Raw genomic sequence first — 23,937 nt, forward strand, 5'->3', positions numbered from 1 at the left:
ACCAGATGCCAGGTTGCTCGTGTAGCTGTTACGTATCCTCAGGGTTGAGGAGGCCCACAGGCCAGCTCCCTGAGAGGAAGGCAAGCATTCCAGCTCCTTGAGACTAGCAATACTGCATGGGTGAGGGGCAGGCTAGGCTGGCTCCCAAGACAGCAATGGGTGGATTCTCTGTTTGCATTGATGTATGTAGGGTGGGGCAGGGTGGGCTGCTTATAGGAAGGAAAAGGGGAGCTGGGCCCTGGCCAACTACTTTCTGGGCTTTTAAAAGCTCCATCTGATCTCCTACAGCAACATCAGGATTGCCCATCTATAGATGGGCCTGGGGGTTGGGGTCCTCAAAGCTGCAAGTTGCCTGTCATTACTTTGGCCTCCTGCCTAGGCCTGCTCTAGGCACTCCAGCCCTTGAACTCTCCCTTCTCCCACCCCGGGGTACCACAGGGATACTTCTAGCCCTACATCCCTGTCACTGGGCTAGGCCTTGGTGGTCCCACAAGGTGTGGGGAAAAGTATTGGATTGGATGAGTCTGGGTGATGACTGTCTCCCTGACTGACCCATGCCAAAGCCCTCTGCCCTTGGCCATGTCATAATGGTGGGACCTGGGGCAAGCGGCTGAGCGAGTCTCTCTGAGTGTCTCTCATTTATCCTTCAGAGTGAGGTCAGTGCTACAGAACTCTTCGTAGGTCCTGAGATGTCACGTGTGGAAAGTGCCCACCTAAGCAGCGTCAGCTGTCACTGAGTAAAGTCGGGGTCTGCAGTCTGGTAGTCCGTAGCTATCCGGGGCAACTGCTTGGTGGTGCATGATGTCTGCTACAGCGCTCTAGAAGGGACCTTTTCCAAAGTAAGGGACCTTCTTTGAGTGTTCTGGTTTCTTTAACTCCCAAAGCCATGGAATTTCCTCAAAGGAAGAGAGTCCTGGAAGCTATGGGAACCCTGGATGCTGGAGAGAACCCAGGACATTGGGGGAGGTTGGAGAGCAGTAAAGTCTCTGCCCCAGGTAGCCCAAGGGCAGATGGCAGTTGGGGGCTGGGTTGATTGGACCCAGGGAGGGATGCCTGAGGCTGCCTAAGGCAGAGCATGAGTGGGCGGGCCAGAGGGTACAGGAAGGAGGCTGCCATCCCTCTACAGTAGCCCCATGTGATCTTCACAGTGCAGATGAGGAAGTAGGCATTCGAGAGGTCCCACCTTGGTTATTGGTGGGGTCCAAGCTCTTGACATCCTGCTACCCTCTATGGTCTATGTACTTCCAAAGGTCAGTGCTGGGTCTTCACTCTTATTCTTGGGCATGGGCCTTGAGGGGTAACCCTCAAGTCTTTTGTTGACCTCGGGCTTCTGGGTGACCCCCCTTCCCTCCAATCATATGTACTCCTGAAAGTCCTCTTGTGTCTGTCTGAAGCTCTTTCCTCTTCCCTCCCCTGGGGAGCCTCCTGGCAGACAGTGTCTGAGGGTAGTCAGACTCTCACATAACTCCCAGTCCTTCCTAGGACCCTCCCAACATTTGCCTGCACGTGGCATGGTGTGTTCACTGATACGAGGCCCCGCCATCTAATGCATTCAGTGCTACAGGTTGGGTTCATAGAGGTTAGGTGCCTGTCTGGTTAGATAGCCAGAAAACTGTGAGGCTGGTGGCTCCAAGGCCACTGTGTGTCCCCACTGCTGAACTAAGTGATTGAGGCAGAGGCTGGTGTAGACCCAAGGCTGTCACAGACCTCACTTTGGTGGAAAAGAGGGATTCTGAGAGAGAGATGTTCAGCTACCAGTTCTAGATGCCACCGCTGACATGACCTGGGGTTGAAAGTCTTTATTGATTTAAACCTAGATTCACCAGAACTTCCCAACAAATGTGGACTGTTGTGTCCGGTGGAAAGGCCATTCCCACCTCATCACAATGAGCTAGGCACAGTCAGGTGTCAGGTGACACTGATGGACTTTCAGGGCTAGCACTGAACCCGAGGGCTGGCCAGTCAGCCATCCCTTTTCCTGTTGCAGCAGGCTCTACAAAGGTAGGTGCCTCCTCCCCTCTGTCCCCAACAATTGGCTGTGGGCCTGGGGACAGGCTTTGAGAACACTATAATGTCTGAGGAGAGCCCATTGGTGCCAGTTGCCTGAGTACAAATCCTGTCCCCACGGCCTGGCTCAGTAGGCCACCAGGGCTTGTCTTGGCTGTGCAACAGGTATGGTTCAGTCTCTGCAGGATCCTGTTGCCAGGAGAGGGAGGCCAGCTTCCCCTGTCAACTCCACTCTCCCCGACCACTAACTTAATTGACAAATAAGTATTGTTCCTTTAAGGTAGGCGAGGGTGTACTTTTTTTTTTTTTGTAATTGAGTATTTAATGGTAGGATTGAAAATAGTCCAGGGTGTTGCCGCAGTGATTCAGAAAGCTCAGCGGCTGTGTTGGGGCCTTGCTCATTCATTGCGGGATTGGTTAACTGCATAGGCCTGGGGGGTGGGGGTGGGAAGATGGGGGAGGGCAGTGGGAGGGGAGATGTTGCTGGTGTGGGGGGCGGCACAACTCCCTACACTTGTCAAAGCAGGCCTCCCACCACAGGGGACTTAGGGTCCAGTAGTTTACACGAATGGGAGTTAGCCCTGTAATCGGTTTTCACTTCCAGGATATGCCAGCCTGAAGGAGGGGCTGTGGCTTCCTGCCGGCCGCCCGGTCTTGCCACTTCTTCCTGATAGGGGAATTAGCCCTACTGTTTTGAGTGTGAAGGATTTTAGCAGCAAATTGAACTCCGTTATGGCCTATTTATCAAGTATCTCAGAATCGCAACGATATTTTGTCCTAAATTCCGTATAATTAGAAGATAGAAACTCCTCTCGGCCATTATTTTGGTTCAGCAACATAACCTAAATTCAAGCCATCGCTGCACGTATTTTCAAAAAAGAAAGCTTTTGAGTAACGACACGAAGGGAATTGATTTTTATCTGCTGGGCTCCCAGATGCGGGAGAATGATGCAGTGGCTTAAGTAACACAGAAGCCGGTCGCCTCCGTTCGACTTGTTGTTTTCTCCTTTACCAGTAACAGAAAGGAGAGCTAACTCTGTCATGTTATGAGCCCCGACTTCAGGGACCCCAGGTTTCTCCCTGGGTCCTCACTGGGGTGGTTTTTGTCCCCAGGCCTTGGGTGAGAACATCTCCCTGTCTGGAATGCTCCCACCGCAGGTAGTCTCCTGTCTCCACAGGGTGTTGAGAGTGAGGTAATACAGTGGGGGATGCGGGATGCGTGGCTTTTTCTGCTGTTTTTCAGTTGCCTCATACCTGTGGATCTGTGCCCATGTGAGAGCAGGTGACCCCCTCCCTGCCTTCTGAGGAGTGCGCATAGGACAGATGGAGGTGGATCCTGTTGCTTAGAGAGGTTGGGCAGGTCCTTAAGAAAGAGATTTGGGTTGGATATGATGGCGCATGCCTTTAATCCCAGCGCTTAGGAGGCAGAAGCAGGTGGATATCTGTGAGTTTAGCCAGTCTGGTTTATAGAGTGAGTTCCAGAACAGCCAAGGCTGTAGCACAGAGAAACCCTGTCTCGGAAACAAACAAACAAACAAACAAACAAACAAAAAAGAGAATGATTTGGATCTAGGGAGATGCCCAGTGAGTAGGGTAAGGTACTTGCCGTCCAAGTGTGAGGATAGAGTTTGGACCTCAGCACCTATGTGAATGTGAGAGGGAACAGAGCTCACCTGTAATTCCAGTGTGCAGGAGACAGGACCTCAAGCAAGCTGGATGACCAGCCTAGTCAAATTGGTGAGCTCTGGGTTCAGTTGAGAGATCCTCCCTACCCATATAAGGCAGAGGGCCACCAAAGAAGACACCTAGAGTCAAACTCTGGCCTCCATATGCACAAGCTTACCACGGCTTGTCTGGAGAACCTGGTGCCTTCCTGGCGTGCTTTTCTCCCTCCTGGCTGTCTTTGCTCTCTGGTTCTTTCTGTTGGAGGGAGGAAAAGGCTTTCTCATCAGACAGGGCTGGCTGGGTTAGGGGAGAGAAGCATCTTTTCTGTCAGGACAGGTGCAGAAGCCTGCAGGTAGAGGAGTCAGACAAGTGTAGATGTGCATGGAGTGAATAGCTTGGGGCATAAGGAGGCAGGCAAGAGTTCAGAAAGAAGCTTCCAGGTCTCTTGGAGTTCCAGACAGAGGATGAGACAGTCTCTGCGTCAGGAGAGACCTTGCAGGTAGCTCTAAGCAGAACAGGTTTCTCAGGAGGCAAAACAGAGTTAGGGACGGGACAGGAGGCAGTGGCTCTTCCGATGACAGAATCCCCTGGGGACTTTTTTCCCTTAGGGGAAAGTTGAGACCCCAAAATGGAAAGGTTTAAGGGAGCCAGCCTGGAGGGAGCGGGCGGGCTCACAGGCTCCCCACTTTTGCCATCTTGTGGACTTCTGTTGACGTGTGCACACACCAGGGAGTAGGACCTTTTGGTGTGGCCCCAGCGCTCAGCTCCATTTTCCTGTGCCTACCTGCTACAGGTAACAGAGCCTTGTGGAGCTGAGAAGTAAGTGAACGCAGCTGTCTGTATCCCCCAGCATCAGGCCCAGAAAAATGTCCCTTTCTCTGTGTTGAAGTGACCCAGGCTCATGGAAGAACCTCTCTGTATCTCCACCTGGAGCAGTCGAAAAGATTTGAGAGAGAGAGAGAGAGAGAGAGAGAGAGAGAGAGAGAGAGAGAGAGAGAGAGAGAGAGAGAGAGAGCGCGAATGAGAATGAGAATATGAATGTGTGTTATATCCATTAACAGGGCAGGTTTTTGACCTAGCTGCTTTCCAAAGCAAAGGTTGTCTTCCCACTCTGGCTTTCTGCTTACAGATTCTCCCTTTGAAGCCACACGAGACAGGAACACCCCCTGCAAACATGCACACCTGCACAGGCCCCTCATGTGGATCACTGTTCTCTGAGTATAACAGCCACCTTCTGCAGACAGTAGCTGGGACCACATGCAAGAAACCCCTGAGGCAGGCAAGCCCCATTGACCGTTGGCATTCCCGTATAGAAGAGTGTAAGGAGAACCACAGGGCTATGTGTGAGATTTCAGTCACTCTCCTATGCTCCCCAGGGCTCTGAGGATGATTTTGCCCTACCTGCATGTGGCCTTGGACTCTGAGAGGGAGCTATAGGTATAGAGACTTGGAGGTTAACTGTAGGGGGTCCACCTATGTAGCTGTGGAGAAGTCATTATCCATGCTGACTGATATTTAGGGGTCTCCCATACTCTGTGAGTCCAGTAAACATGTTGGGGCATCAAGTTGAACTCCGGTGGCGTGGTACTTTGGTCTGTCACCGGGACTCTATCTGAGGAGCAGACGTTTGTTTGGGTCTTCCCTAGAAAAGTTCATTCAAACCCGGTTTTTATCACCCATGGCTGTCTGTGAACCTGATATTCTGGCCCAGTGGCCCTCAGGGACACTGTGGTCTCAAGAGAAAAGTATTATGGATCCTGAGAGGAGGCGGCGGGGGTGGGGGGGACTTCTGATTGAGGCAGCTCAACCTCTGCCAGCCATGGGGGACCCCTCTTCCTGCCCCATACCCCTGGCTTCTCCCAGAGCCCCTTCCTAGCTGTGAGGGGAACGGCTGGGTCTTGTCACGGCCAAGACAGAAGAATCACAAAGCCCACACCACATGGCACGTGGCTACCCTGTCTGCAAGGTAAAGGGTTGATGGGCACGTGACTCGTTAGGGACCCGTGGCTAGTGCATTCTGGGTTCTTTAGGTTCCTGGCCTGAAATCCATGACTACTCCATTACCTTGACCGCCTCACTGCTTATCCAGGGCTTGAAGAAGGTGCACGTTAGGAGCGGGCACGAGCTGACTGTGGTGTGCACAGGGGGGTTCATTATGTCACCATCCTGATGATAGCTCTGGCAGCCTGCGAGTTGCTTTCACGGACACTCTCTAGACTTGTCATCATGGTCCCAGGCTGGTACCTCAAGGGGAAGTCAGAGGCCACTACACTGAAGTTTCTCTCTGTTGTCTCCGCCTGGATTGATGATGAGGAAGGATATGGCAGCCAGGCCCAGCTCCATGGCTTCTGTGTGGAGGGACTCCAGCTGTGTTTTGGAAGGTCAAGGAGTGGTTAGCTGGTTAGGTGGCGTCTCTGAGCCAGGCGTCAGTTTCTGCAGGTGTGCATGTGGCACGGCGACAGCTGTCACTGGGTCCAGCCTGAAGTAGGACCAAGGACATAGGACCCTATGAAGCCTGACATAGCTTTGCACCCGTGCCCTCTGTGGGTGGAGGCCGGTGCGTCTCTGATTTCAGGGTATGTGAGCCCAGCCCAGCTTCTGGTCTTCCGTTTCAACTGACTGGCAGGCAGGGGTTTTTAGCCTTTGGAATTCGGAGGTGAGGCTCTACAAAGCGTGTTCTCTTTCATCCCGGGACCTTTCCCTCACAGTACCCAGCCACCCTTTTGTAAAGTTCCCTGACTTCACAATTGACTCAGCTTCTGTCTGTCTGTCTGTCTGGTAGAAAAAACCAGGAGCCTCCCTACTCCACATTTCTTGTGAACCTGTTCTTCCGGCCCAGCCAGGTCTTCACGCCTGCCTTCTTGAGTCCTGCCCACCCCTGGGACTTAGGGCCAGACCTTTGAGCTCTGGGTCGTTGGCCCTGAGGGCTGTGAAGTAGCTGTGCTGTGGAAGCTGTTGCTGTCCCATGAAGAGGGAAAGCCTCCGCCAGGCGCCAGGTGTGGCCTTGGAGCGGTGGCGTGATTGTGGAAGGAGATATGCCAGGTGGCAAGGCCGTGTATCAGTTGGACTTTCACGCTTCGGAGCTCGGATTCTCCCAGCGAGAGCTCAGTCTGAGCCCCGAGGCCTGTGGGCATGAGACAGCTCGGTGAGTTTGGGTGTTTGCTGAGATCTCCGCCTTTCTCCTCCCAGGTGATTTTCTTCTTTTCATTAGGATAAAACAAGTACACTTTAAAAAATAAAATAAAGTCTGAAGTTACTGTTTGTAGCAACTGTACTTGACCCAGAGTTCGTCGTCACCTTTCAAAGCAGAGAGTGGTCTGTTCCGGTCAGATGCATTTTACTGATTTTCAGTTTAGTTTACTAGGGTTTCCCTGTGGTGGCCTTTGTCTGGTGGGATTTGGCTGACTCTTGAGATGTTTGGGGTTCTCTTGCTGCCGTGATAGTGGAGCCGGGGCATAAGGTTGTTGGAGGGAGGGGACAGTGGGGCGTGTGGAGAGAAAGAAGAGTGTGGGGGAGTCGGTAAGGGAGGGAGACGTCAGCTCGTGTCTTGGTTTTTGCTGTCGTGTTCTAATTGTTAAAAGGTTCAGGACATGATCCATGATCTTCATCTTTCCTTTGGAGCTCTGCAACACTATATGACGTAGGATCTGCCAGCTGCTGGGTCCTGGCTCATGGATGTTCTGGGTGTGGGTTGAACTGTGTGGGGTCAGTTCTGGGCAACGGTAGCTCTTGACTGTAGAATAGGGGACCTTGTGGTAACACCGTTTTGGTGCAATTCTGAGCTCCTGGAGAGCAGGGACACCTGATACGGATACAGGAGCCGAAAGTCAAGTCCACAGCTGTGTGGACTCAGGAGACTCAGGAGATCTTGAGGAGATGCCCTTGCCAGCGCTGAGGCCTATTTCAGGCTGGGACTGGGGGAGGGGTGATTCAGCGAGGGGAGGCATGCATGGAAAATGCTGGGGACGGACACGGGAAGGTCGGGATGTGGACTTGGCGTACACTGAGATGTTGTGATGTCAGGTCATCGTGGCCCAAGACCTTACGAGAATCCAGAACATTCAAGTAGGAGACCCTTGGAGAACTGCGCCCGTAGAGGGCCCAGGGCAGGTACTTCTGTGAAGCTGCATGGGTGTGGGCCTGGGTATATTGGGAGCTGTGCATTCTGGGATACTGATGCAGAGATGGCTGTAGGCTTTCCCTTCTGGGTATCCTCATTGTTAAAGAATTAATATCACCTGGAGTAGGATTACCTGACAACCTAAATTAGCCAACGAATTTGTTCTTTTAAACAAGACTCTGTGCTTCGGGGAAGATGTGAATGTTCCACCCAACAGTCCCTTGCAGTGAAGCAGCCCCCCCCCCACTCTGGGTTATGCCATCTTGGCTTTGGCTGGAGAAAGGCATGGGTGGGCGTCTTCCTAGGCCATGCTGGGTAAGGACTCTCCAGTGCGGGCAGGGTGTGTCCTCTCGTCAGCAAGTTAGTGAGACTCCCAGCTGTGTCTGGCCACCAGCGACCTTTCTCTCCCTCCGTAGTCTGGACCACCTGGGAAGCTTGCTGCTTATGAATCAAGTGTCACTGACGCCCTGACAGGAGAGGAGAGACCATCCCATGGCCACCCTTCACCTTTGTTCATGTCTATATGTGACAGGCATGTGGGAATGGGAGCTGAAGCTGATCTATGCAGAAGATGAAAAAGACTTGCACTCCACGTTTACCAAAGGAGAGGCCAAGGGACAAAGAACCAGGCTCTGGGCAGGCTGAGACCTTACACGCCATACTCCGCAATTTTGTAAAACTGGGGAATCATTTTTTATTTTAAAGATGTATTTATTTTATTTATATGAGTACATTGTAGCTGTCTTCAGACACACCAGAAGAGGGCATCAGATTTCATTACAGATGGTTGTGAGCCACCATGTGGTTGCTGGGAATTGAACTCAGGACCTCTGGAAGAGCAGTCAGTGCTCTTAACCTCTGAGCCATCTCTCCAGCCCCCAAAACTGGGGAATCTTTAATGCCCTCTTTCGTTTCATTTGGACATGAGTTAACAACCCAGAGTGCAGGCGCTTTTCCCCACAAGACAGGGCCATTAACCTGTCTCTGCCAAGTATACATACATTCTGGCCTTCACCTCAAAAATGTCTATAAATGGGAAGTTAACACATAGGCGGATTAGACTTCTTTGTCCCGCTTGTTAAATAACTCTGAACAAACCCATTCCTCTTTACAGATCTCCATTTTTCTAACTTTATTGGGATATAGGGAAACTGAGGCAGGGGACTTATGGACCAAAGCACCCTGTAACAGGCAACGGGTGGGATGGGAGTCCTGTGGACATGTCCTTCCCTTTAGTCATAAAATATTCTCCTCAAACTGTTTTGGAGAGTGACTATTTCATGCCCAGTGGCCTAAGGCTGACCATAACCAGACCCTCCACCATATGCCGCCACTGGCATAGAAACGGCTGCCCAGAGCTCTCACCTGGGGGCTGCATCCTGAACCTGTCTAGCACATTCCTGATGGAAAGCCTTGGTCTTCACCAAAAGGGAGGGGTGCCAGATATGGGGCCTTGGGGAAGATGCATAACACAGGCGGTAGGGAAGGGCATGCAGCAGAGCTCAGCGCTGGGGAGCATATGTACACCTGAGCAAGCCCTCGTGGCTAAGTGAGCTCGCACAGGTAACCCGTGTAGGTGCGCAGACCCACAAAGCTGTGCAGGTACCTCAGGACTGCTGTGTGGACTGTGGGAGTCAGGGAGGACTTCCTGGAAGAGGGCCAGGAAGAGGCAGCTGTGCACAGCAGGGGTTCCAGGAAGTACGTGCGTTGGGAAACAGGGCTTGTACAGGGCTGGCTGTCAGTGTAACATCAATCTGCCGTTGTGTGGGGGCAGTGTGACTGGAAGAAATCTGGAGGGCCCTCCTGCCTTACTGGGCCTCCACCCTTGATCTTCGTGTTGTTGGGGAGGGACAAAGCCATGCTGCGGTTAAGAGGGCAGAGGCTCACAAGTACTGGCCTAAGGCCCACATGGTGGTAAGGCCTGGAGTCCTGACTAGGAGCAGGGCACTGTCCCGCCCTGCTGAGGCTCTCTGTGCTCTGTAATGGGGTGGTGACTTCTATCCTTGATTTTAGCCAAAAGGCAGAGAATTGACGAGGTAGACCTCTGTCAGATACACAACGATAAAGTTGGGTCACGGAGGACCCCGAGATGTCTGGGCGAGACTCTCCCTTCCCAGCAGCCCTTATGCACGGTGACCTCTGGTCAGGGCTGGGAGGAGCCCTGGCCCTGACATTCTCCACCCCCTCAGTTTCTGTGCCGGCATCAACTGGTTTTGCCCAAGCCACTTGCTGGCCTCTAGGCCAACAGACACCCACCTTTTCCTTGCCACACCCCTGGGTACCAGCTTCTCCCAGGTTCTGCCTAGTGGGTGTTGTGGACAGTGGCCACTTGCCGAGCCATCCTGGGCTGTGTCCTCCTTCACTGTGACATTTATACAAGGGGCCACCCAACAGCCTTGACTCTGACCTTCAGGTCCTCTGATAGGTTAGTGAGGCAGACTAGAGATCTTGATGTCCTACTAACTTAGAGATGAATCAGGGCTGTTTCTGGCTGTGACCAGAAAGCAGATGGGGTGCCCTAGCTGGCCCTGTGACAAGAGTGGCATTCTGGTTCTCCTCAGGCCTTCTCTTTAAAGTGAGACTCTCTCAACCTGGCTCTCTTACACATTATAGCTCCCTAGAGGACCCGCTTTAGTCCTCTGGGACCCAGTGGCAGGTCAGAGGTCACAGGCGGGCTGTCCACTGCTTGCCCGGTGTCTATCTGTGAGGCCTCCGAGTCTGCTTTACGCCCCTCCCACCTCCCACTCCTTCCTGTTGGTCTCTACCTACACCTCGGTTCCCTCACAGCCTTCAGGGGCTAAGGACATTCCAGGCTGTGTTTATGTGGCTTGTGTCTATGGCGACCTCTTGTATCAGAAGTTAAAGTAAAAAGACTTTAAAGATACTTATTAACTTACTGAAGAATGTCCGTGACAACCCCATAACATGTCGCGTACACAGCACAAGCTTACTTACAAAAATTACAAGGAGGAGGACAGGGGAGAGGAACACTGGCACCGCTGTAGCTCTCCATAGGGGCCGCTGGGACAGGACAACCCGAGGATGGCCAGGTGTGCTTCGGTAGGTACTTTGAGCGCAGAGGCTTGTGGACACCTCAGCCCCGGCTGCTGAATCCACTCTCTTGTATGTGGATTCAGAGATCAGCTTGCTGGGTCACTGGGTCTTTTCAATTTTAGAGGAACTGCCTCCCTATGGTCCCCTGTGGTTGTGACTGTGCACAGGCACACACACACACACACACACACACACACACACACACACACACACACACACACAGCACCACTAAGAACAACAACAGCAGCAAAACCATCCCGACTGTTGGTTCTACAAGCCAGCCCAGCACAACTCTCTGGGAGCAGGCTCCTTAGTTTCTCCATTCACCCAGCTTCATACTCCGGCTCGCATCTTGGGCTAGCATCTTGGCGGGGCACCCGAAGACGACTAGAGCAGCAAAGCCAGATTCCATCGTCTACCTCGTGATGGCCATATCTTTCCTCCCTGCTTCCTGTTTCTTCATCTCATAAGAAAGGCCTCTGTAATCACCATAGAAAGTTCCAGGGTTTTCTTAGTGTGTGTCATGCCTAGAGGCAGAGATGAGGAGCCAGGAACACAGCTCCTGTCAGCAGTCTTCACTGAGGTGAGGCCTGGGAAGTGCCAAGCAGGTCGCTTGTCCTCAGCGGAGCATGGCTGGCGTTGAATTGTTGAAGGCTGGGTGGGCTGATTACCTGTGGCCAATTCCCACCACCTCTGCTGCCCTGTACACTCTGACTGAGTCTCCCAGATGAACCCTGAGCTGCCTGCTGGTTTCCACATCCATAGCCTGTGTTCTTTTCCTGAGTCTTAACCACTGCCTTCTCCCCTCTGTGAGTCACAGGTCACTTGGAGCCCCATCCTGTGCTGGGGATGAGATGATCCTAATAAGACTGCCCTGCTGTTTCCTCTCTGGTTTGTTTTGGTAAGAGGACACTGGCCACACTGCCTTCCCTGCATATCCACCAGCTGGCTCTTTACCTCAATGGAGTGGCCTTCCTGGGCTGTCACTGTCTGCCCCTCAGGCCAGGGACATTCTTCTCCCTCCTGACACCAGCACTCACAGCTCCAGCAATCTCACCCTCACCTTGACTGCACCCCAGTACCCAAATCAAGTGTGCCTAAAACTCATGTCTATAGTCCTGGTGCTCTGGAAGCTGCTGCAAGAGGATTGATGCTAGTTTGAAGCTAACCTGGGTACATAGTGAATTACAGGCCAGCCTTGGCTCCAGCGTGAGTGAGGTCTTGTCTCAAACAAGAACGATTTAAAAAAAGAAAAAAGGAAAGCAGCAGCAGCATGCCTGGCACACAGTAGGTGCATCCAGAACACCTAATAGGTGTTTGTCTTCAATGTTCCTGAGCAGTGACACACTCACACACTTTGTCCTTACTGGATGGCTGGGAGCCTCCCATGAAATCCTTTCAGACTGCAGCACTCCCAGGAACACGGGCTTCCTACCACCTTGCCCTTGGGCTACCTGAAGACTGCCTCAAGACCATTTCTGATTGCAGCACTCAGCTTTCAGGTTACCTGGGTGGTAGGCTTCAGCTGTACCCAGAAGGCTCTGCAACTCACTTTTTCCGATTTTTCTCCTATCCATGGGACTTGAGAGTTTTTTGTTTGTTTGGTTGGTTGGTTTTTGTCTATTATTGTTTTGAGACAGGGTTTCTTTGTGTAGCCCTTACTGTCCTGGAAGTCACTCTGTAGAAGAGGCTGGCCTTGAACTCAGAGATTCACCTGCCTCTGCCTCCTGAGTGTTGGGATTAAAAGTGTGAACCACCACCACCACCTGGCTGAGATTTGTTTTAAAGCAATGGCTACAAGTCAGCGGTGCTGGGGGGGTCCAGGGCTGCCAGCCAGCCAGGAACCGTCTCCCTGGTTTAGACATAAAATGTTTGATAGTTGTGCTGGCAGTGTGGTCAGTACATATTCAGGGCTTGCCTGATCTGTGTGAGAATCTCAGGCATGGCCTCTGATAACAGCCGAGCCAAGCTAAGAAAACTAGAAGTGACTGGTTTAAGAAAACTAGAAGGAACGGTTTGGTGGCTCACAAGCTCTTAGCTGGGAAGCTATCTAAGGCCGGAGTAAGGGTCAATTAGGGACTCAATGGACGTTTTCTGAGCTCCCAGCAGGCCCATCACTCACCTGGTGCTAGCCCTGTGTCCAGTTGTATATGAAGAGTCATGAACAAACTTCTATCCACCCTGGATAGGCATGGACAGTAAACCAAGGAAATGATCGCACAAAGTCTAGGGTAGTGAACCAGTGAATTTATTGGGGTTACTTACAGAAACAGGGGTTACTCAAAGGCAATTCCATCATTGAATAGCCCACCCAATATGGTAATGACTCAGAAAAAAAAAAAGCTACCATGCCAGGAGTTCTCTGGGCAGCACAGATTGGCCAGGAGGGAAATCTCCACTCCTCAGAGAGTGTTGCTTTTCTAGGCCTTGTGAAGTCTTTTACAAACGTTTTGAACTGTGTGAGTTCGATTAGCTTTGGATCTCATGGACTTCCCTCCACCCTTCAGGAGGGGACGCTTCAAATCCTCAACGTAACACCCGGGGAGTCACATGCTGTGAAGGTGGCCAGGCCCACAAGTCACTGGGTTCAGTCTTCCAGTTAGTGTACCCTGGGGACATGGAAAAGCCTGTGCAGGGGTCTGGGAACACGGCCTAGAGTCCCCACGAGGTGGCATTTGATCCAGTGTTCCTACGGGCCTCATTGATGATCAAGTGCCCAACATATGCTTGCCACTATGAACAGCTGGATCTCTGAAAAGGTGCTGATCAATCCTGGGTAGTCTGGCCTCTGTCTGAACCCTCAAGTGACTGTCCTGTTTTGGGCTGATCTGGATCTTATGACATCCTCTGTACTGTGTGCTTGGTTGGGAGAATAAGGGACAGCTCTGGCCACTGCTGGGTACTATGACTGTTCACAGCTGGCTTTCCTGCCTGTGCCTATGGCTGGCGAGGGTCTTGTAGCCTCTCTTCCGCTCAGTGCACAGCAGAGGTGGGATGTGAGGGTGAGTGGCAGCGTGTACGCTCTTACTGGATTCCTCTGTCTCCATGTGGCCTGGATTTATGTAGTTCACACCTGACCCTGCTCCTTTCCTCCAGGGTGTGTGTTCCTCAGGCCTCCGAAAGTGGAACCCTAGTGCTGGTCATGGGTCTGAGGTTCTTGCTGGCCCGCGCAACCAGTTGGTGGCCAGGACTCTTGTGGGAGTTCTTTCTCTTCATAGATGCATTGATCTGAGATGGAAGGTGTATACAGCTACCTGTTTCTGCCCAGTTTTGTAAACGCTGACTGGCACACAACCATGCCTGTTGGCATTGTGACAGACAGTTGGGCAGGGACTAGATGGCCCCCAAGCCAACGGGCTTCCCGCAGCACCATCTGCGGAGCCCTGTTCCCGCAGCAGGTTCCATGCTTTTAGATCAAGGGGGGGGGGATGCCACGTTCTGCTTTCTGGAGTGTGGGCCGGGGCCATGGCAGGGAGACAGGTTTGTATCCAGGAACTGCAGAGGGTGTCTCCTTGCAGATGTCTCATTGATTCCATCCTTCCTGGTTGCTCTGAGGACGGCTGGAGTTGGGAAAAGAAAGCTCTGCTAGTGAGGAATTCTCGCTCGTGTTTCCTGTCGCTGAGCGTCATGACTTATGTAATAAGAGATTTTTGCTCAATTACCTGCTGAAATGCAGGTTTCCCCCCACAAGTTTTGTTTTCTTAAATGAAGCCGTGTGGCTACTCTGCTAGATTTCCACCCAGTCTCAAAGGCAGAGGGACCTGCAAGCTCCATTATACTGGGGAGGATGTCTGGGCTTGGAATTCTGGAGTGTGTTGGGATCAACGTATATTGCTGCTGTCTTACCTCGTACCCTGCCTGCATTTCCAAGCCTCATTTTCCCCAACTGTCAGTTGGATCAGCAAACCTCAGTGTGGTGAAAGGAGATCTGGTGTGTGTTGGGGGGTGGGGCAGGGATGGATAGTTGGGGAGCTTGTTCCATTTCTTGTCAATTAAGGAAGGGGCCAACAAGAGAGATGCTGGCCTCCGGGTTTGAGGATAGAGGTCCCAGAGTGACTGTGCTTGTCGACGACAACATTCCAACCATGATTGCTTTGCTTTGCCGGTGAGGGTTGTGTTCTCTGCAGGTTGGAGGAAGGAGGATCTCGGGGAGGTGCCGGGGTCTCTAAGTGTGCCGTAGTAACAGCTACCTGGAGCATCTGTCTGGGGTTCTGTTCAGGGAGCCTGGGCAGAGCCCAGGTCACCTGGAGATGGTCTTGATGTGGGTGGGGTTCGTATATAGTCCAGGCGGCCAGGACTGGTTGGCTCTAGGAACTCACTTCCCTCTTAGCCCTGCAGAGCTACCGAGGGACCTGGTCGCAGAGGGCAGAGGGCTTTGTGAAGGCAGGGACAAAGAGCTTGGCTGGAGAAGATTTGCTTCCTTAAAGTGACCCCTGCTCCCTGCCCCCAAACACATTTGTACTTTGGCTGTCAGAGTCCTTCTGTCTTGATACCTGGTCCATGTGGTCCCCTTGTCCCCCCCCCCAAGGCTGCTCAGAAGCTCCTGGAGACAGTCTTAGGGTCATCTCAGAACCACCTACTCTCTCTTCTATCCCCTGCTAGATGGGAGGGCCACCATAGTGCCCGGTGGCTATGTGACAGAGATTTACGGGGTTGCCTAACAATATTTGCTGGTCTGCTTCTGGAGAGTAGATCTTTGTCTTTGCTACTGTGCCAGACCTGGTGCTGGGTCCTTCTGGTGCCATTTCAGGTCATCCTCTATGGCCATGCAAGTTAGGGACTCTCTATATCTGATAGTAGAGGAACCCAGGGCATGGAGAACTCACGTGACTGAAATCACACAGCCAAGGTTGCAGGCTTCAGGCTGTCCCTGGCACCGCACCACATGGCCAAGGGCCAATCTAATGGCAGGTGATCGAACCTAGCTTCTGTTTCCCCACCACTAGTGTATTTGCAGATGTGGCCCTGCCCCCAAATTGGTACTGGAAGCACAGGACGGTAAGATTCACCCCAGATCCTCAAGAGGCAGCATCACCTGTCTTAGCTACTTTTCAGTGTGTGACAAACACCATGATCAACGCAACTTACAGGGGAAAACACTGAATTTGGGGCTCCTGGTTTTAGAGGGATCTAGGACCATCATAGCCTTGGAATCCACTGTTGCTCCGCCCCCTCGCTTCCAGCTGCTGCATGGCATTTTCTCGGAGAGTCATAGACAAATATCTGCTCACCCCAGATAGGGCACCAACGACACATTGAAATGAAAATTCCACCAAAGTCCAATCTGGTGAAGCAATGAGTCTGTTGGCCTTACTTGGAGAGCATGGGGGAGGGGCACTGCCTGCAATGGGGTGTGGGCGACCAAAAAGTGTCCGAGAGCTGGAGCTGGAAGCTTAAACGCAAGCAGAGGTGTTATGTGCTTGGTCTCATCATTGCTTTCTTATTTTTATTTTTAAATTTTATGTGTATGAGTGTCAACCAGCATTATGTCCCAGCACCCTGTCCATGCAGTGCCTCTAAAAGCCAGAAGAGGGTGTTGGATCCTCCCAGGCCTAGAGTTACAGATAGCTATGAGCCGCCATGTGGGTGTTAGGAATTGAACCCAGCATAGATGGATGACAGTTTCTCCATGGCTGTGTAAAAGGAGTCTTCCTTTCAGCCAAGCGTCCTTACTTTGTATACGCTGTCACCTCCCTTGGGCGGAATTACTTACAGCTAGAGATGTAGAGGGAGGGAGTTGCTAGAATCCGAGAGGAGGCTCTAGTGACCCTCTCCACCCTCTTCTGTGAGGGAAGGTCAGCAAGGGGTCTCTTGCAAGTAGTCTCAGCCACTCTGCTGAGGACAGTAATGGCGGCTCGCCCAGAGGACAGCGTTTCACGTCTTCTGATGTGGTTGTCTGACCATGGGAAGTCTAACCCCCTTCTTGCCCTCGAGGATTAGGGGCCACCTTCCCAAGAAGACAGATTTGGCCAAGGGCCAGGCAGCTCAGTTTTGCTTGGCAGCTGGGGACCCCTGGGATTGTTATGCAGGAGCAAGGGTTAGCATCCAATAGGAAAGAGGATGTGGCTTATCTGGGGATCTGTGGGAGAGCTCCCCGATAAGGAGGGCTGAGGAGTGCAGCTGTGCTTGAGGTTGTGGCTGCAGACTGGTGTCTCCTAAGTCCAACTTTGAATTCGGAGAGGAGTTTTCGGCTGCAGGAAGGTGAGCCAGTGCTGTTCCCAGGCCAAGTGCTAAGCTTGGCAGCCGCTTTTATTATTTTTTTTTTTTTTAAGTCTCAGGCTTGGAAAGGGAAATAAAGCCCTTTGTGGTTCCCAAGTCCAGGGTTCCCAGACACTGCCTCCTTTGTGTGTCTGGAAGCCATTCAGCGGCTTTCCAGCACGGTGTGCGACGGCACTCCAGGGCACATTTGCACAGAGGGGCTGGGACTGGCAGCTTGCCACCGAAGCCGGAGGAGCCTAGAGAGCAGAGAACACCCACTGTCCTGCCCTGCCAGGGTCTGCAGATCCCGGATCATCAAAACCTGGGCAGCAGGCACCATCCACTCTGAGACTTTGCTGCCACACTGGCTCTGAGGCTGGCAGTCACCGTGTCCTTGAAATATGCCCCTGACCAGTTGTAGCTGGGGGTGTGTTTAAGCTTGCCTCCTTCCAGACAGAGATACAGTGATGGTCCAGCCGACCGCATGGCTGACGGTTTACTGGGGAAGTCAGAGGGGACCTATCTCTGGAAGCTTAGGTTTCGTCTCTGAAGCGCAAAGAGTTCACCTTTTTGAGCGTCCTAGGGGTGCCAAAGGAGAGCAGTAGGACCAGGAGGAGGCCTTCTGGTTCCCCTTGCTTGGGGGGAGTCTACACATCCTGGTTTTGCCTTCAGTGCCAGTGTGAACAGCTCAGCAGGACCCCTGTGTGCGGAGCTGATCAGGAGGCGAGGAGCCTGAACTCCCGTGGCAGCCTCCAGTGCCTTCCATTCAGGTGGTGGCAGGCTGGATGCTGGGCTGCCTTTGTTCCCTCTTCTCGTTTGCTTGTTGAGGCTTAATGGAGAAGCTGGCCCTAGTTCCAGGAACTGTAGAATCTTAGACAGGGGAACCCTCTTAAGGGAACCCTCAGAGAGCCAAGAGCTCCCTCCATGTAAAAGCATACTTCCTCAGCCTGTGCCCACCCGGATGCTTGTGCTCCTGCATCCGGGTGCCCATTGCCTCTGAGTCTTGACAACCCCCCTCCCCTTTTTTTCTTCAGCCTCTAACAGCAAGAACAGAGCTGGCCATTCCTAGAACAAAAAGGAGGTCAGTGTCCGGTTGTGAGGGACCTTCTACCTGCTTTTTGTTATTTGTTTGTGTGTTGGTTTCCTTCCTTCCTTTCATCTTCTTTCTCTATTTCTGTATGCCTGCACGCGTGCGCACGCACACACACACACACGTGTGTGTGTGCATGTGCTTGCTTGCATGTATACTCGTGTGTGCACCTGTCCAAATGCAGAAGCCAGCGGAGGATATCAGATGTCTTCCTCTGTCACACCAGCTATTCCCTCAAGACAGGTCTGTCACTAAAACCAGAGTTAGACTAGCAGTCAGCAAAGCCCCAGTGTTCCTCCTGTCTGCAGCCCCCACAGCATCATGGCTACAGGTGTGTATGTGTGTGTGTGTGTGTGTGTGTGTGTGTGTGTGTGTGTGTCTGAGCTCATCTTTTTACACGGGTGCTAGGGATTTGAACTCAGGTCCTCGTGCTTGTAGCAAGCCCCCTTATCCACTGGGTCCTCTCCCCTGCCCCCTGATCTTACTTTTCTACATTAAAGCCATAGGCACCAAAGTTCTCAGAGGCAGGATGAAGAGGGAAAGGGGCTGGTGTTCAGCAAGGGAAGGTGGTTGCAGTTTTATGGACAGCATCCCAGGATGGACGAATATAGTTAACACCATCAAATGTACCCTGAAAAGTACTTCACTTATTATACTCTATGGTGTGCATGCGTCTTATCATAGTAAATAAATCGCTGGAACAAAACCGTGGAAAGGCACCGACTGTGGAACATTTGGACCGACTGTGGAACATTTGGAGAGAGACCGGCTGGAGCTGCTCTAAGCCAGCACCCTGATAGGGTTGTATCTCTTCTCATACCTTTTTGCACAGTGACCACAGAGCTGTGGTGGTTTGCAGCTGGTGTCCTGTATGAGGCCACCATAGACTACCATTGCCCCCACCCTGCATGTGGCTGGTAGTGGGTAGGGGTGACACACAGTGAGGATTTCCCCATACAGAGTGTGCTCTTCCCCGTTTGTATTTGATGGTGGGGTCGGATCCCACAACGTGGACCACAGCCTCTGCAGACATCTGTGTTCTAGCAGTGGTTTCCTGCTTGGCATCCTGGCCAGTTTTTGTGTGAGCCAGGAAGTGGTCTCTTCACTGCCCCCTGCCTTCCCCCACGCACCGTCTCCCACTCTCGTTTATTTATGCCGCCTTGAGAAATGTGAACCAACTGTCAATGGCATTTTCGATTTCATTGTGCATGCTTTAGCTTTTAAACACTCCTGAGCTTTTTTATTATTATTTTTTTTTACATTTGTCCAGTAGTTTCTATCCTTTTTTACTTTGTGGATTTATTTTTCAGTCTCTTTAAACATTTTTTTTTATATTTGTCTATTTTATATTATTGTGCGTGCTTTTGTGTGTGCTTTGCCCACATAGATGTATGTGCACCACATGCACGCCTGATGCCCGCAGAGGTCAGAAGAGGGCACCCGATCCCTGAACCTGGAGTTTGGATGGTGGCGAGCCCCAGTGTGCACGCTGGGAACCGGTCCCCTCGAGGAGTAGCTGGTGCTCTTAACTACGCTGAGCTGCTGGCTGAGCCGTCTCTCCAGCCGATACTTTCTCAATTATCTCCCTGCTGGTGTTTTCTGTGTATGCTTTTAAGTTTAATGTCCCTTTAGTTCTCCTGAAATTCATAGTTCCTGCATGTGATAAGTCTCCTAGTGGCTGGCATTTGCTCCCCACCCTGAGTGACTGCTTGCCCCACCCACCACACTGCCCATGGCTGGGCATAGGTCAGGCTCCATTTCCCTTGGTGGTGTGCTCGCACTTTGGCCCTTCCAATAGGCTGCATGCCTCCGTTGCTCTGCGGTTAGAACGAGCAAATTCTTTTTTTTTCCTTCCTTTTTTTTTTTTTTTTTTAAATCCCCACTCCCCCACCCTGTACTTCTTTCCATTTGCTTTCCTTCTTTTTTTCCTGACAGTATCTCACGTAGCCCAGGCTAGCTCGGAACTTGCTGTGTAGCGGAGGTTGACTTTGAACTTCTGACCCTTCCGCCTCCATCTTCCAAGTGCCAGGATGACGGTGCTGGGAATGGAACCCAAGCTTTTGTCCATGCTAGGCTAACAGCTGATCTATTCCCTCTTGACCCCCAGAACAATTTCGACAGAGGGCTTACGGGTTTCATTATTAGTTAGTCTTGCCGAGGGCCTTGATGCCAAGGAGAGCAGGAAGGAGCCTTGGGGGGCAGGCAGGCTTGTCTGTTGCAAGACTCTGTCCAGGCTATGATTTATCTGTCCACTGAGGGCTTCCGTGCTCCTGCGCCATACAGGAAACTCTTCCCACCCTGCTGCACTGAGTCCAATCCAGTTCACTCCCCCGGTTTTCCTTGCGTGAAAACAGTCCTGTGGCTGACTGGGCCTAAGCCCAGGCCTGGGGTCAGGCCCTCAGTATGTGTCATCTTGAATTCCCAGAATACTTCGGCCTGGTCGAGAATCATTTCTGTTTCAGAGACGAAAGTCTCATCTCGGAGAGGCGGTGAGCGGCAGAGCAGGCTGGAACCCAGGCATGTCATTGTGCTGTACCCTGGTGCTCTGGGGCTCTTAAGGATGTCAGGATCAGTGGGAAGGGCAGCCTGTGGATGCTGATCTGTAGACCCAGGGCTGTAGGATAGGAGCTGGGGCCTTCCCTGCCTAGCCAGCCCAGCTATGGGCCTGGGAATAAGGCCAGCTGGACAGAGTGGGAAAACAGCCCTTCCCCCTGCAGGGGGTGGGGAGGTATTTTAAGGGTTGCCATGGCTCTCTCCTGGTCCAGTTAGTATAGCAGGGTGGAAAACAGGCCTCCAGGGGGTGCCCATGGTCTGGTACCTATTGTCTGTTAATTTACACGAGCCTTGCATGCAGCACACAGCATGTAGTGGGACATGGTACGAGGCCTTTTCCCCAACTTCTGAGTCCATTTCTGGCAGACTCTGTTTTAGGAGCTGGGCCTCCAAGGCCAAGCCAGTGTTTGAAGGTGAAGGGGGAAAGTTGAGCAGACAAAAGAATGATGGAGTCAGTCCCTGGTCGGTTCCCCACAGGTCGTAGTGGGCCTGCAGGGAATCTGTGGAGGCAGAAATGACGCTGAGATCCAGCCTTGGTGCTGTTGCAGGCAGTGTGCAGTACTGCAGTAAGACTGGTCACCAGCCTTAACTCTGCGCATTTTAGAGAACGGTCAACCTTTTCTTTCCCAGCTCTAGTTATCCCAGACCCTTACATCTGTTACAGTGTGGTGACCTGAGCTAGACCATCTGTATGGCCAGGATCTCCCGCCCTTGAGAACTTGGGGCTTCCTTCTGCCCTTAGGACTTTGCACAGGAGGAACCTCAGGAGCTGGCCAGGTCGTCCATGATTGGGTGTTGTCTGGTCCAGTCAGATCTGGTTGGTGCTAGGTGCTCACTGTCAGCCTCATTAAAGAGCTGGAACCAAACATGGCAGGCGGTGCGCAGCAGCCAGCAGGCAGCCAGTGATGTGCTCCATTCTCTTACAGGGAACCACCCCGTCATGTGCAGGTGAGGCCAAGGAGTGCCGTGCTGAACATGCTCAGGAGACTGGATAGGATCAGGTTCAGAGGCCACAAGAGAGAGGACTTCCTTGATCTCGCCGAGTCCCCAAATGCCTCGGACACCGAGTGTGGAGACGAGATCCCCCTGAAGACGTCACGGCCCTCGCCCCGGGACAGTGAGGAACTCAGGGACCCCGTGAGTATGCCAGTCCCTGAGTCCTTTACATCTTTCAATGTGGACAGTGGGGGCAAGGGGAGGGGTATTATGCCCAGTTTGTAAGTGGCCAAGCTGAGTATAGACGTGGGAAGATTCATGCCCGACTAGGCTGTTCAGACACACATGCTCAGAAGCCCAACTCTCTGTCTCCTGTTGCCTTTCCACAACAACCCACAGAGCCCATCGGGACTGACCCTTGTCTGGGTGGTACTTCTGCATAGAGCTTTGTCTAGAAGCTGTAGATTTTCTGGGCGTTTGGGAACCTTGTCATATAAATACAATGTTGTAGCCTGGCTGTCCCCTCCCAGTCACCCTGCCTCCAGTGTTAGTGTAGTGACAGGGCAGGGCCTGGCCGGTCTAAAAGCTACCGGCACCCAGCTTGTCTGTCCACACCAGGATGTATGTCACTAACCCAGCCAGTGACTGAGTCCTCATTAACCCTCACAGTGGCCAGTGGCATCAAATGTCACTGGAGAACCCTAGCCGGGCAAGGCTTTGGTGTGAACAAACCAAGGGCCCCTGCCTTCCAGAGCTTGTGTTTCATGGGTGTGTCAGGCAGGGGAGCCGGGTAAGTGAGTGCCTTACAGTCTTCTCTCTGGACAGGCCCTTGAGTCTCCGGCTGGCTGTGATGTGCACATCTGCTCCATTTCTGTCCCTAGCACCCCAGCATCCTTGAGTGTACTTGATGGCCATGGGTTTTGCTCTCTCGGCCCCTGAGCCTGGTAATCTTTCCAGATGTGACTGCGATCACTGGCCTTCTCTTAGCTCTTGTATTATTAATGCTTCATAATAGGATGGTGACTTTGTACTGCTCCTGGCAGATTAATAATTCACTAGCACCGCCTCCTAAGAGCCTGGCTGTGTGCCCTGTGCTGCCTAGCCTGGGGCCACTTGCCTTCCTAGCCAGCCTCCTGGTGTGTTTGACTGCTGCTGTTCCCACAGTTCAAAGTCAATGGGTAGTCCTTTAGCTTTTGGTCTAGGGGTGTGTCCTGTTTTACAGGGGACTGTACAGAGTACTATAGACTTGACAGAAAAACAGTATCTTGTCGAGTGCTGGGGTGGAGGTGTGCAAGCCATGGGTCTGAGTAAGATGAGAACTTTTGGATTGAGCACCTCAGGGGCAAGAGTTGCCCTTCACACACACACACACACACACACACACACACACACACACACACACACACGCATACATACATATATGCATATACATGCATCCATGCATGAACACACAAATATAAACACATGCACATATACATAGACACACATGCATGCATACATATACACATATACATGAACATGTGTGTGCCTACCACACACACACCCATAAGCATGCATACATACATATATATGCATCCATGCATGAACACACAAATATACTCACATAGACACACATGCATACATACATATACACACATACATGAACATGTGTGTGCCTACATACAGACACACACACACACACACACACACACACACACACACACACACACACACACACAGTATGAGATTCTGGGTTCAGGTTCAGTGGCCAAAAGGACCTACCTGTGTGCATGTCTGAGGTAACATGAGGCAGTGTATGCAGAAGAGGGTGGTATATGGGTGTGAAGTGACTTTCTATTCTCCTGTAGTAATTGTTGTCTCTAAGGTTTACGGCCTCTGTCTGCTAACCTAGGCCTAGTCATGGAAGCTTCTAGCTTCCGAAGAGTCTAATCTAGGCCTGGAATGTTTTCAGCCTCTGAGACTTACTGTTGAATAAGGTCACCCTTTCTAGCTCTTGATGAACTCTAGCTAGTTCAACTCAGCTGTTCTGGCGCAAAACTCCTCTCCACACTGACTGATTCAATATGGCTTCTCTCTTGGCCACTGACTGAATTTCTCTGCTTGGCCTCATACTAACTCTGACCATCTGTTCTAATCTTCTGGCTCCTTCTCATTCTCTGGCTTGTTCTGTCTTCACCTCTGTCTACCTTGTTCTCTTTGCAACCTGTCTCTGCACAACTTTCCTGGTAAAACTGCCCTCTCTCCGTTTGCCTCTCAGTGCTGCTCTCTTAGGTAGCCTCTCTTTTCTTTCCTCGTCAAATCTTTCTCTGATTCA

At 52.0% G+C, this 23,937-nt stretch overlaps 1 protein-coding gene across 6 annotated transcripts in view; it reads left to right on the forward strand.

The window, feature by feature from the left end:
• The window catches only part of Gramd4 (GRAM domain containing 4), a 74,683-nt gene that overhangs the window by 10,408 nt on the left and 40,338 nt on the right, over nucleotides 1-23,937 (forward strand). For 3 of the 6 annotated variants that reach the window (XM_087557508.1, XM_087557506.1, NM_001427302.2), the window contains 1 exon segment: nucleotides 21,614-21,824. In XM_087557508.1, the coding sequence (XP_087413634.1) occupies nucleotides 21,663-21,824 (162 nt within the window). In that variant the 5' untranslated portion in view covers nucleotides 21,614-21,662. 6 annotated transcript variants of the gene reach the window in all.

The sequence above is a fragment of the Rattus norvegicus genome, chromosome 7, assembly GCF_021556685.1.
Source record: "Rattus norvegicus strain SHRSP/BbbUtx chromosome 7, alternate assembly SHRSP_T2T, whole genome shotgun sequence".
Lineage (NCBI taxonomy): Eukaryota > Metazoa > Chordata > Mammalia > Rodentia > Muridae > Rattus > Rattus norvegicus.